Genomic DNA, 13,941 nt, shown 5'->3' on the forward strand with positions numbered 1-13,941 from the left:
GAACGGCCGATCGGTAGCCCTGCGTTTGGCAGGTGTGGGGGCCCCTGGGACTGTTGGGGTTACTCCTGGGGGTTGTCTGCCCCCCCAAAACCATTCCCTGTTGGAGACCTGGAAAAGTTGGGATGTGGTGAGGCCTGGAGCTCGTAGCTGTGGTGAGCGTGAGTCCCAGGGCGGCCACCCAGGTGAGACCGTGTCATGGACATCCTCTCGTCTCTACAGGAGAAGAACATGACGAGCTCCGACATCAACACACTGACCCGGCAGAAGGAGCTCCTGCTGCAGAAGCTGAGCACCTTCGAGGAGACCAACCGGACGCTCCGGGACTTGCTCAAGGAGCAACACGGCAAGGAGGTGAGCCAGCAACCCGGCCTCTGGACCCACCGCACCTGGTCATGGCCCTGGCTGTTGTGGGGGACACCCCAAATCTCGATGTCAAGCCTAGACATAGGCTTTCTCCTTGAAGCCTTTTCCACTCCCAAAGTCTTAATAATAATGATATTTGATAAGTGCTTAGTATGCGTCAGGCACTGTCCGAGGACAGGGGTAGAGACAAGGTAATCAGGTTATCGGTGGTCCCTGTCCCAGGTGGGGCTCACAATCTTCATCCTGATTTTACAGAAGAGGTAACTGAGTCACTGAGTAGTGAAATGATTTGCCCAAGGTCACAAAGCAGACGAGTAGCGGAGGCGGAATTAGAACCGGGTCCCCTCTGGGGTCCGAGCAGTGAGACAGCGGACTAGAAAGAGCAGGTTTTGGCAAGAGAGGGAAAGCCAGTTTGTGACTTAAAGCGGGATGGTGAGAGGTCTAGAGCAGTCAAATGACCTTCTCCATATGGCTTGGGGTTCTAGGAGCCTGGGGCAATTAGACGGGAGGCCTTGGGCGAGTGCTTTGTTCATCTGACCAATTTTTCCACTTCTTGATCTGTTATACTCTCCCTGAGCAGAATAAGCGTTCAGTAAATACAGTCGATTGATTGAGATTTACTGTTCTGGGGCTTGTCCCTCTTCGGGACCAGGTTTCGGTCACAGGCAGCCACAACCTGCTCTGGGGACACTGTCAAGTCAGGAGCGGGATGGGTCCAGGGAGCTCGAGATGACATTTTTGACAGGGAACGAGGCTACCGACTCTGTTATCTTATACTCTCCCAACGCTTAGTACAGTGCTGTGCACACAGTAAGCGCTCCCTAAAGGCTATCGATTAGTCGATTGACGTAATCATCCCGTGCAGCCAAAGCGCCTAAACTTGCCCAGATGGAATTCAGGTTCAGAAAGAGGGAGCCCATGATCCTCCTGACCTTGAAGCAGGAGGTGGCGGAAAATACATCACCAGGCTTTCCGGCTCATCCCAGCCAACGGTCGTGGCATCTCATCCTTTGACACTGTTCTCGTGCCAGTGCCCTTTAGATGATGTCCAACCTCTGCACCCACACAAGTAGTTGAGAAGCTGTGGCGCCCTCCTATGTTCCCTTCCACCACATGGGCCTCTCGGCTAACAGTCACCTACTATAACCAGAGCGGACCGAATCTGTGAGCCCCGTGTAATAATAATGATGGTATTTGTTAAGCATTTATTATGTGCCAAGCACTGTTCTAAGCACTAGATTACTATGTAGGACAAGGACTCTGTGCAACCTGATAAACTTGTATCTTCCCCAGTGTTTAGTACAGTCCCTGTCACGTAGTAGACTCAGTCCTTTCATTCATTGTCGTATTTATTGAACGCTTACAGTGTGCACGGCTCTGTAGCCCTTGGGAGAGCACAATACAACAGTAAACAGACACATTCCCTGCCCACAATGAATTTACAGTCTGGAATGGGGGAGACAGACAGATACAAATAATAAATTACAGATAATAATAAATAATAATACAAATAAATGAATTACAGATATGCACATAAGTGCTCTGGGGCTGGGAAGGAGGAAGAACAAAGGGAATAGGAGAAGAGAAAAGGAGGGGCTTATAGTCAGGGGAGACAGACAGATACAAATAATAAATTACAGATAATAAATAAGAATAACAAATAAATAATACAAATAAATGAATTACAGATTGCACATAAGTGCTCTGGAGTTGGGAAAGGGAAAGAACAAAGGGAACGGGAGAAAAGAGAAGGAGGGGCTTAGTCAGGAAAGGCCTCCTGGAGGAGATGTGCCTTCACTAAGGCCTTGAAATGGGGGACAGTAATTTTCTGTTGGATTTAAAGAGGGAGGACATTCCAGGCCAGAGGCAGGACGTGGCCGAAGAGTTGGTGGTGAGATAGGCAACATTAAGGCACAGTGAGAAGATTTGTATTAGAGGAGCGAAGTGTGCAAGTTGGGTTGTAGTGGGAGAGTAGGGAGGTGAGGTAGTCGGGGCCTAGGTGATTGAGTGCTTTAAACCCCGGCTCTGCCACTTGTCAGCTGTGTGACTTTGGGCAAGTCACTTAACTTCTCGGTGCCTCAGTTACCTCATCTGTAAAATGGGGATTAAGACTGTGAGCCCCACGTGGGATAACCTGATTCCCCTGTGTCTACCCCAGCACTTAGAACAGTGCTCGGCACATAGTAAGCACTTAACAAATACCAACATTATTATTATTAAAGCTAATGGTCAGGGGTTTTTGTTGATGCAGAGGTGGATGGGCAACCACTAGAGTCTTTTGAGGAGTGAAGTGGACTTATCCTGAACATTTTTATAGGAGAATGATTCCGGCAGCAGAGTGAAGTCTGGGGTGGGGAGAGGCAGGAGGCTTGGAGATCAGCAAGGAGGATGATGCAGTAATCCAGGCAGGATAGGATGAGTGTTTGTTTTAGGCAGGATAGGATGGTAGCAGTTTGTATGGAGAAGAAAGGGCAGGTTTTAACTATTTTCTGAAGGTGGGATCAACAGGATTTAGTGATGGATTGAATATGTGGGTTGAATTAGAGGATTCAAGAATTAACATCAAGGTTACGGGCTTGTGAGACAGGACGGATGGCGGTGCTGTCTAGAGTGATGGGAAAGGCGGTTGGAAGGACAGGGTTTGGGTGGGAAATTAAAGAGTTCTGTTTTGGATGTCATAATAATAATAATGATATTTGTTAAGCACTTTCTATGTGCCAAGCACCGTTCTAAGCACTGGGATAGATACAAGTTTATCAGGTTCTCCCACGTAGGGCTCACAGTCTTAACCCCTATTTTACAGATGAGATGACATATTAAGCCTGAGGTGATGGGAGGACATCCCAGTAGAGATGTCTTGAAGGCAGGAGGAAATGCATCATTACACAGAGGGAAAGAGAGCAGGGTTAGAGATGTAGATTTGGGTATCAGCCATGTAGAGGTGGTAGTTGAAGCCTTGTGAGCAAATGAGTTCTCCAAGGGAGTGGGTGTAGGTGGAGAATAGATGGGGACCTTGAACTGAACCCCGAGGGACCCCCACAGTTAGGGGGTAGGAGGCAGAGGAGGAGCCCATGAAGGAGGCTGAGAATGAACAGCCAGAGAGAAAAGAGGAGAACCAAGAGAGGTCAGTGTCAGTGAAGCCAAGGTTGGATAATGTTTCCAGGAGAAGAGGGGACTCAGTGTCGAGGCAGCTGAGAGGTTGAGGAGGATTATGATGGAGTAGAGGCCACTGGATTTGGCGAGAAGGAGGTCATTAGTGACCTTTGAGAGGGCGGTTTCTGTAGAGCGAAGGGGACGGAAGCCAGATTGGAGGGGATCAAGAAGAGAATGGGAGGAGAGGAATTTGAGATAGCGAGTGTAGACAACTCACTCGCTCAAGGAGTTTGGAGAGGCATGGTAGGAGGGAGATGGGGCGATTAACTGGAGGGAGCCGTGGGGTCAAGGGAGGGTTTTTTTAGGATGGAGGAGACATGGGCTTGTTTGAAAGCAGTGGGGACGAAGCCATTGGAGAGCGAACAGTTGAAGATGGCTTTTGGGCAGGGAAGAAGAGAGGAGGCGAGAGTTTTGATAAGGTACTGAGGAATTGGGTCTGATGCGCAGGTGAAAAGGGGTGGCTTTTGAGAGGAGGCGGGAGATCTGCTTTAGGGATTCTGCTAGGAGGATAGGAGAGTTGAAGGGGGTCCAGAAGTAGGAGGGGCTGAGGAGTGTCCAACAGAGAGACTCGTGGTCCAGGAAGCAACAGAATTTAATTATAGGGGAAGGGATGATGATGATTGTGTTATTCGTTAAGCACTTATGTGCCAGGCACTGTAGTAAGTGCTGGGGTAGATATGAGATAATCAGGTTGGACATAGTCCCTGTCCCATATGGAGCTCCCAGTCTTAATCCCCATTTTACAGATGAGGTAACTGAGGCCCAGAGATGTGATGTGACTTGCCAAAGGTCACACAGAGCCAGAGTTAGAACCCAGATCCTTCTGATTCCCAGACCTGTGCTAGTGAGAGTGACTCCCACACTCTCATTTGCGCTGGGACTCAGCGTGTAACACACAAGGAGGCGGACGGGGCCCCACACATCGTATCGTGCCTGCGTGGCCTCCCCGCAGTCAGCTAGCTGCGAAACCGGGACTCCTGATTCCCAGAGCAGTGCTCTTTGCACTGGACCAACTGCAAGACTAGCTAAACTACTACTTTCCATTCTCTCAAGCCCACAGATTTCCTTCACCTTCCTTTATTTAGCAGAGGAAATACTGTAGAGCCTTCGTTAGGTGCCTTGGCCAAGTCTGCTTTGGGTGCAGTTAAGGCCCCCGTGTAATGCCCGAGCCACCCTTAGAGAAGTGTAACTGTAGATGGGTGGATAGAATGCAGATTTCTGGCATCCAGGGAGTTTAGGGAGAGATTCTGGGGCACCGTGGCTCCCCTTATCCAGGCAGAGAAGCCTGGGACTTGGGGTACAGCCTCCCTTGTACTTTTAACATACAGGGAGCAGAAAGTAGGCATCCCTCTCTTCCTCCTCTCCTCCCCTCCCAAGACCCATCCTTTTTCAAGGCTGGTGAGGGGAGCGGTAAGGAGGGATTCTCTGCTCACTTAAACCCCATTGGCTCTTTTTCAGAGAGACTCAGAAAAGCTGATGGAGCAACATGGAGAACTGCTGAAAAGGCTGAAGGATGCAGACACAGAGAAAGTGGTAATGCCCCTCCGGCCGAGAGACTAATTCCCTTCCAAATCAAGGCTCACTGTAAGAAGCTTATACAGACAAAATGTGGGGCTAGAGAAGCCTCTCGTCTTGCTGTGGGGCAAGTCGCTTCACTTCTGGGATTAAGACTGTGAGCCCCATGTGGGACAAGGACTGTGTCCACCCAATTTACTTGTATCCAAGCCTGGCACATAGTAAATGCTTAACAAATACCATCATCATCATCATCGTTATTATTATTATTATTATTCATGAGAATAATTCCAGTTCTTTCCATAGTATATGGAGGGTTAATTAGGTCCTTTCTGAGTGCCTCAATCCATTATATTTACTGAGCGCTTACCTGTACTAAGCACTTGGGGAAAACACAACATAATAGAGTTGGTAGATATGTTCCCTGCCCACAATGAGCTTACAGTCTAGAGGGGGAAACAGGCATGACTATAAATAAATTAGAGATATGGATGAAAATGCTGTGGGGCTGAGGGAGAGGTGAATAAAGGGAGCAAATCCCAATGCACGGTGATGCAGAAGGAAATGGGAGAAGAGGAAATGGGGGTTTAGGTAAGAGCGATAAGATCCATTTGATTTTCAAAGAATCTTCCGTCTGCCACTTTGGTTGAGTTTGTGGTTACAACGGTCCGAAAAGCCCCGGGGCCACAGAGTCGTGGCCAGTGAGGAGAAAAACTGCAACCAGTGGCCGGCCTGGCCAGCCGAGGTGCTGAGAAGGATGGGGCCCGACAGCGTCTGCCGTCTCCCCTTTTCCAGAGGTGAAATGGAGGTGTGCTTTGTGTTTCAGTTCCTAACAAAGCTGCTGAAGGAGAAGGAGAAGGAAGTAGACAGTCTACTACAGGAAGTGGAGAGCGAAAAGGTAGTTTCTTTGCCTCCTTTTCCCCGTTCATATTGAGGGGTGTGGCATCAGGAATTGGCCGTTTTCGGTGTCGGTGTCACTGGGAGGTGGTGTGGCCTGGTGGAAAGAGCCCCGGCCTGGTTGTCCAGTGATCCGGATCTTAATCCCAGCCCTGCACCGGCCTGCTGTGTGACTAGGGGCAAGTCACAGATCCCTCCCTGGGCCTCAGTTTCCTATCTGTAAAGGGGCTACAGGTGTCTGCTCTCCCTACATTTTAGGTTGGGAGCCCCATCTCCTCCAAGAGGTCTTCCCTGACTAAACCCTCCTTTCCTCTTCTTCCACTACCCTCTGCGTCACCATCATTTGCTCCCTTTATTCATTCCCCCATCCCCCAGCCCCACAGCGCTTATATTCACTTCTGTAATTTATTTAGTTATTTATATTAATGTCCGTCTCCCCCTCTAGCTCGCCGTGGGCAGGGAATGTGTCTATTTATTGTCGTACTTTCCCAAGTGCCTAGTACAGTACTCTGCACACAGTAAGCGCTCAATAAATATGATTGACCATGTGGTATGGGGACCGTGTCGGACATCAGTGACTCGCTTAGGCCCCCAAGCACGGTGGTTGGGCCCACAGCAGGTGCTTAATCGATACCATGATGGTGATTCGGCATCACTTTCCTGTTGCTTGTGCCTCATTCATTCATTCAGTCGTATTTATTGAGTGCTTCCTTTGTGCAGGAGAGCACTGTACTAAGCGCTTGGGGCCTTGTGATCATCCCCTTCTCTCAGAGGACCCCCAGCCCCCTCCTTCGGCCGGGCACAGCCTTGTCTTTGGGGACTTGGCCCAGAGGCCTTTCGGGTGGACCTCCGGGAAGCGGATTCCAGCGGCCTCGGAAGAGCATCACCCTCAGATGGCGAGTCTGATCCGGGCTACTGGTTCAAAAAGCCACTGTCCATCCTGATTCCCGCCCTCCCCGCAGGCTCAAGCAAAGACAGCAGCCGAGCTCTCCAAGTCGATGGAAAACATGAGAGGTCACTTGCAGGTCCAGCTGCGTTGTAAGGAGGCTGAGAATAATCGCCTCGCGGTCCAGGTCAAGGTACGGTCTCCCCCGCAGCCTGCCGGGACACTGGGTTGTGCCCTCTAACGACCGATTGGGCGCGTTCCTTAAACATTCCCTCTCTGGGGCACATCCCGGTATCTCCACCATAGGGCGGGGCCAGAGAGGAAGTGGCCACATCCTCCTGGATCTTGGTGTCCAAGGAATATCCACAAGCCACTTGTTAACTTTTTTTTTCCTTTTTTTAATAGTATTCGTTAAGCGCTTACCATGTGTCAAACACTGTTCTAGGCGCTGGGATAGATATGAGTCAATTAGGTCGGACACAGTCGCTGTTCCGAATGGGGCTCACAGTCTAAGTAGGAGGGAAAACAGGAAACCTGAGGCACAGAGAAGTTAAGTGACTTGCCCAAAGTCACACGGCAAGCAATTGGCAGAGGTGGGATTAGAACCAGGCCTAAGCTCTTTCCACTAGGTCACGCTGCTTCTTAAATTGAGACGTTGCTCTGTCCAGCCACCCACTGCTGCCCTCTGAGTGGGTGGCTGTTTGAACGGCAGTTTAAAATGCACCCGGACCCACTGTTTGAGCACCCCTCCCGAATAATAATAATAATGGCATTTGTTAAGCGCTTACTATGTGTCAAGCACTCTTCTAAGCGCTGGGGAGGATACAAGGTGATCAGGTTGTCCCACATGGGGCTCACAGCCTTAATCCCCATTTTTACAGATGAGGGAACTGAGACACAGAGAAGTAAAGTGACGCCCAAAGTCACACAGTAGACAAGCAGCTGATCCAGGATTAGAACCAATGATCTCTGACTCCCAAGCCCGTGGTCTTTCCATTGAACCACGCTGCTTGGGGGGGATTCTTGCCCGAATCATCCAGGCAAGGGAGCGCTGCAGCTGCTGACCGGAGGCTGAGAAGCAGGGTGGCGTAGTAGACAGAGCCACGGAGTCAGAAGGGCCTGAGATCTAATCCCGGCTCCATCACTTGTCTGCTCTGTGACCTTGGGCAAGTCACTTCACTTCTCTGTGTCTGTTACCTCATCTGTAAAATGAGGATTAAGACTGTGAGCCCCATGTGGGACAGGGACTGTCCAACCTGGGTAGCATGTACCTACCCCAGAGCCAAGAACAGTGCCCGACACATAGTAAGTGCTTAACAAATAGCATAATAAAAACGTGCTTGTGGGCAGTGAAAGGGATCAGCCAGGTGAAGCCTGCGGGACACGTGTAAGCTTTCTCTCCTCACCACCTCCTCCCTGCTAGAATCTAGAGCGCAGCGGGGCTCAGCACAAGGCCGAAGTAGAAGCCATCATGGAACAACTGAAAGACCTGAAGCAGAAAGGAGAGCGGGACAAGGAGGCCCTGAAGAAAGCCATCAGGATGCAGAAAGAGCGGGCAGAGCGGAGCGAGGAGTATGCCGAGCAGCTGCACGTCCAGCTCGCGGATAAGGTAACGGAACGATGAGGAGACCTTCCTCTCTGGCCTTCCTACCCACCCCCACCCCCCACTCCTTGGCCTTTGTCCCCTCTCTCCTCCCCAGCCCGCCCCCGGATCCCAACTGAGGGGAAAGGGCTGCTTTGTCCTCACGAGTCCCTCCCGTCTCCGCCTCGGGGTCCCAGGACGTGTACGTGGCGGAGGCCCTGTCTACTCTGGAGATGTGGAGAAACCGCTACAATCAGGTGGTGAAGGACAAGGGAGATCTGGAGCTGGAGATCATCGTGCTCAATGAGTAAGCGGTCAGGAGCTGGGGAGCGGGTGGGAGGAAATAGGGGCAGGGGCACGAAAGTGAGAATTCGGAGACTCCCGGGATAGAATGATAATATTCATCGTGGTATTTGTTAATTGCGTACTAGGTGCCAAGCACCGTATGAAGTACTGGGGTAGATACAAGATTAGCAGGATGGATCAGCAGGATGGACTCAGTCCCTGTCCCTTATGGGGCTCAAGAGTCCAAGAGAGAGGGAGAACAGGTTTCAAATCCCGAGGCCCAGAGAAGTGAAGCGACCTACCCAAGGTCACACGGCAGACGTGGCAGAGCCAGGTTTAGAACCCATGTCCTTCTGCCTGCCAGGCCCATTCTCATACCGTAGGTTGACTGGAGAGAAGAAAGACTGTAAGCTCATTATGGGTCGGGAACGTGTCTGATAATTCTGTTGTACTGGTGCACTCTCCTAGGCGCTTAGTACAATGCTGGGCACACAGGAAGCACTCAATAAATAGCACTGATTAAAGAAAAATCCCTGGCTCCTACTGATTGAAGAAAAATCCCTGGCTTCTAGCAAACTGCCCTCTAGACTGTGAGCTTGTTTTAGGCAGGGAATGTGTCTGTTGTTATATTGTACTCTCCCCAGTGCTAAATACAGTGCTTTGCACATAGTCAGTGCTCAATAAATACGATGGAATGAATAAATGTTCTTGGGTGGAGTAGCCTCCCATCTTGGAAAGGAAGAGAGAGAGGGTCTCTTGTTTCCAACTGAGCAAGCTCCCGAATTGGTTGCCGAATCCGTAAGAGAGGTCTCGGCAACTGCTCCCCCTCTCCCGAGTTCCGAGCGGCCCAACTCCGTTTGTCTCCTCTGCCCTGTCCCCTTCCCGCAGCCGGGTTTCCGATCTGGTGTCGCAACAGAACAGCTTGGAGGAGAAGATGCGCGAAGACCGGGAGACCCTGGTGGAGAGGTTGCACCGGCAGACGGCCGAGTACGCCGCTTTCAAGATCGAGAACGAAAGGCTCAAGGTAGGAGGGGGGTCTCGCTCTTCGCAGAGGCCGGCTTCCCAGGGAGAGGAGATAGACGCCGGGGTCTTTGGATGTCGGGGGGCTCTGTTCATTTCCGGCTGAGGGAGGAGTGAATAAAGGGTGTGAGTCTAAGGTGCAAGGATGATGCAGAGGCAGGGATTGTCTCTATCTGTTGCTGAATTGTACTTTCCAAGCGCTTAGTACAGTGCTCTGCACACAGTAAGGGCTCAACTGAATTAATGAATGAAGAAGAAATGAGGGTTTAGTTGAGGAAGATCACTTCACCATCCTGCAGGCTAATGATTAAGGATACTTCAAGAGCGGTGATGAGAGAGCAAGGAGATTCCATTGTTAGAGGGTACTCGCCCAAGCGCTTAGTACAGTCCTCGGTACACAGTAAGGGCTCAATAAATATGATTGAATGAATGAATGAATTTTTCTCCTGGCCTCTCAGATCCATCAATCAATCAGTGGTATTTGAGTGCTTATTATATGCAAGGGACTGTACTAAGTGCTTGGTAGAGTACAGTATAAAAAAAATGGGTAGACACATTCCCTGCCCACAGTGATCTTATGGTCTAGAGGAGGAGACAGACATTGAAATAAATAAATGATGCCTATAATAATTGTGGTATTTCTTAGGTGCTTACTATGTGCCAGGCACTGTACTAAACACTGGGGTGATTACAAGCGGGGACGCAGTCCCTGTCCCACATGGGGCTCCCAGTACATATGTGGTTGAGGGAGAGGTGAATAAAGGTTGATGCAGAGGAGTGGAAGAAGAGGAAATAAAGGTTTAGTCGGGAAGACCTCTTCACTATTCCTGCAGGCTAGTGAATAGAGATACTTCGAGAGGTCTTGAGATAGCAAGGGGATTCCATATTTTTTTTTCCTGACTTCTCGGATTGATCAACGAATGGAATCTATCGAATGCTTGCACTTGGGAGAGTGCATCCGAGTTAAATTCCTTGCCCACAACCCTCACCAGGATGCTTAAGGGTGGGGAATGATGAAGGCAGGCGGTCACCGCCCCGGGGAACTAGGTGGGCTTTCCCAACCAGTGGCATTGAAGAACCAGTACCTAAGGAAGGGGTGGTGATCTCCTCCAGGCTAACATCTTGCCAGTGGAGGACAGGCTGAACCAAGCCCAAATCGAGGTCCAGCAGCTGAAGGCGTCGGTCAGGAACTACGAAGGGATGATCGACAGCTACAAGAACCAGGTACGGTCCATTCTCCTATTACCCGGAATCCCTGTTCCTGGAAAACCCACGTTTGGGAATAACGAAAACGTATTTGTTTTGCTTCCAAATAATCACAGTCTCTGTACCAAATGGAGTTCACACTCTTAAGTGGGAGGGAGGACAGGTGTATCATCCCCATTTGACGAATGAGGAAACCTGAGGCACAGAGCAGTTGAGTGACCTGCCCAGGGTCACCAGACAGACTAGTGATGGAGGAGGGTTTAGAATCCAGGTCCCTTGCTTCCTCAGCCCGTGGCTTTTCCCCCAGGTAGCTCTCCTCAATTGGCACATGCATGTAACTGTATCTTCTGCCAGGGCATCAGAACCTCCCTGGGGAGAGGCATGTGGTTGGCAGGCTGTTCCTTAATTTCCTAAGCAGCATCCTGTGGGCATCTCTTCACTTTTCTGCATTCTGTGTCTGTTTTTTCCCCTGGAGGCACACCCTCAGCTTGTGGGGTCTCAGCTCATACCCCCGGCCACATAAGGAACTGGCAGCTTTGGGGTAAACATGGGTTTCTGCTTGAAGTCACATGTTGGCCATCAAGCCCTTCCTGCCTCCCCAGCAGAAGCCCTGACTGGCTTTTCTAACCCTAGGTGGTGAAGACCCGCCTGGAAGCTGACGAGGTGGCCGCCCAGCTGGAACGTTGCGACAAAGAGAACAAGACTCTCAAAGATGAAATGAACAAAGAGATTGAAACGGTGATGCCCCCCCCCCCCCGCCCCCTCTCTGTCTTCCCCAATCGTCCCGGCCTCCTACCAAACCCCTGCCTGCTCTGGGCTGGCCAGGCTAGGCTGCCCATTATGTCCCGTCGGCTCTTCCACCCGCTCTAAGCTAAAGGCGATGGGCTCCCCAGGGCTTCTTGGGGAGAGGGAAAAGGCAATCAGAGCATCCCTCCAGGTTACCACCCCAGTTATTTTAAGGGACAATATGGCAGCTGTCCCCTCCCCACCCCCAACACTGCCCAGGGTGTGTTATTTTTATTAGTGATTCTGTGTTATATTTCCTGGAAATAGCTCCAATCCTCCTTCCCCTCACTCTCCTAAATTCACCAGATAGTGGCCATAAAAGGCAGCCGGGTAAACCTACACGAGAGCGATGTCAATGCCGGGTCGGGGAGGGTGATATATCGCCAGATGGTATTCTTTGAATTGCCCAGGGCTGTCTCCGTCAGTCAGTCGATCGTATTTATTGAGCACTTACAGTGTGGGGGGCTCTGTACTGAGCGCTGGGGAGAGTACAGTGCAACAGCTCAGCAAACGTGTTCTCTGCCCATAACAAGCTGATAGTCTAGAGATGCCCCTTGTTGAAACTCTGCTAGGTCAGGGCGTCTTCAGGAACCAAGGGTGCAGGTGAGTAAGTCCGGTTCTGGTCTCCCCGACCTACGTCTAGGCTCGGAATGAGTTCCAGGACCAGCTGATGGAGCTTCAGGGACTGCCCGAGATCCTGAAGATCACAGAAACCAAGCTGGCCGAGTGTCAAGACCAACTGCAGAGCTACGAGAAGAAGAACGTGGACCTGTCCACCATCATCAACGACCTGCGCAGCCGGGTAAGGGACTGGCAGAAAGGATCTCACGACGGCCCTCGAAGCAACATCCGGCTAACAAAATGATTCCCCGCTCCCGGAAGGAGGTCCAGGGCCCTCCTTTCCCACAGCCACCAGCTTGTGAAGTGGATTCTCGTTAGTACTGCACAATAAAATGTTGATGTGCTTTACGTCACGTGTTTGCCAGCAGTGATTCACGCTGAAGGAGCGGACCCCTTTCCACACTCGCCCTCTTCCTTCTCACTCCTGGATGCTCCCTGGCCTGATGGCTCCAGGAAAGTTCTTGGGAGCTCTTAGTTCCTAGTGATCCTCCTCATCCTCTTCCGTACAGGCTGATGTAAATTAAGCATCTACAAGGGCACCAAAGCACTGTCGTAGGCCCCCAGGGTGATGTGTTTATGATGGTCTGAATTGCTCTCCAGTCTGCCCTCCTTTTTTTACCCCTATGCCCATGTCTTTTCATTCTTCTGCTTTCTGCTCTCCTGACATTTTTGCCGTCCCAAAGTACGGAGCTTGGTTACATCTACTAGCCACAATCTTAGATCATAGAACCTGCGGCACCAATTTGCATATATGTCTTCCAATTTGCTTGCCTGCAGATATCTTCATTGTCGTATTTACTGAGCGCTTACTGTGTGCAGAGCACTGTTCTTAGTGCTTGGGAGAGTAGAGTATAACAATAGACATGTTCCCTGCCCACAACAAGTTTACGGTCTAGAGGACCTTTCAGTCTCACGAGGCTACCAAAGAATAAAATGAAAAGTGCCCAAAACTCAAATCGAAAAGCCCCCATCCAGCTCCTCCCAGTCATGTGACCCAGTACAAGGCCTATGTCGACTGCCCTCTCTAGTCTGTCATAGATTATCTCTGAACATCTGATTTGGGGTAGCCAGGGGAATCCTCGGCCTCCTCCTATCACAGAAGCCTCATTCTGTCCCCTCAAGAGCCGAGGGAATGAGTTAGTTTGGCATCTGCTTGGTATCTGCTCTTGAGAATGTACGGGGAAGTCCTCAGCCTTTCTTTCGTCTTGGGCCCGAGGTTAGCGAATGATACATAGCTGGCTATCTAGCCCTTGGTTGCTTCTCTTTTCCTCTAGGGCTTTGGGCGGTGAATTTTGCACGGGGATTGAGAGCGACGCGTCCCTTCTTCCCGACAACAGCTCTTCTGTTTGGGTGAAGGATCGAGGGTCGGGGGGAGGGCAGAGGGCATGGAACCTCCTATTTTAAGATGGTCTAACTTCCCGTTGTTTTAGATGGACCATCAGGGGAGCAAGCTGGAGGTAGCAAGAGAACGACACCAGAGTTCTCAGGAGGAGAATAAACAGCTGAGCCTGAAAGTGGAAGAGCTGGAAAGGTCAGACTGATTCACCCGAGCCCTCTTCGTCTTCACCTCATCTTTCTAGGGCCTGCCCCCTTGGGAAGCCTCTTCTGACTGGGATGGAACCGGAGG

At 50.8% G+C, this 13,941-nt stretch overlaps 1 protein-coding gene across 3 annotated transcripts in view; it reads left to right on the top strand.

Annotated features, from left to right (window-relative positions):
• The window catches only part of ODF2 (outer dense fiber of sperm tails 2), a 30,001-nt gene that overhangs the window by 13,226 nt on the left and 2,834 nt on the right, over positions 1-13,941 (top strand). For 2 of the 3 annotated variants that reach the window (XM_029063210.2, XM_029063211.2), the window contains exons 7-17: positions 220-351; positions 4,975-5,049; positions 5,858-5,929; positions 6,891-7,007; positions 8,238-8,423; positions 8,594-8,703; positions 9,570-9,705; positions 10,815-10,925; positions 11,541-11,645; positions 12,337-12,495; positions 13,745-13,845. In XM_029063210.2, the coding sequence (XP_028919043.1) occupies positions 220-351; positions 4,975-5,049; positions 5,858-5,929; positions 6,891-7,007; positions 8,238-8,423; positions 8,594-8,703; positions 9,570-9,705; positions 10,815-10,925; positions 11,541-11,645; positions 12,337-12,495; positions 13,745-13,845 (1,304 nt within the window). The remainder of the gene's footprint in view (positions 1-219; positions 352-4,974; positions 5,050-5,857; positions 5,930-6,890; positions 7,008-8,237; positions 8,424-8,593; positions 8,704-9,569; positions 9,706-10,814; positions 10,926-11,540; positions 11,646-12,336; positions 12,496-13,744; positions 13,846-13,941) is intronic. The other variant, XM_039911760.1, reaches the window with a different exon arrangement.

The sequence above is a fragment of the Ornithorhynchus anatinus genome, chromosome 4, assembly GCF_004115215.2.
Source record: "Ornithorhynchus anatinus isolate Pmale09 chromosome 4, mOrnAna1.pri.v4, whole genome shotgun sequence".
NCBI classification, from domain to species: domain Eukaryota; kingdom Metazoa; phylum Chordata; class Mammalia; order Monotremata; family Ornithorhynchidae; genus Ornithorhynchus; species Ornithorhynchus anatinus.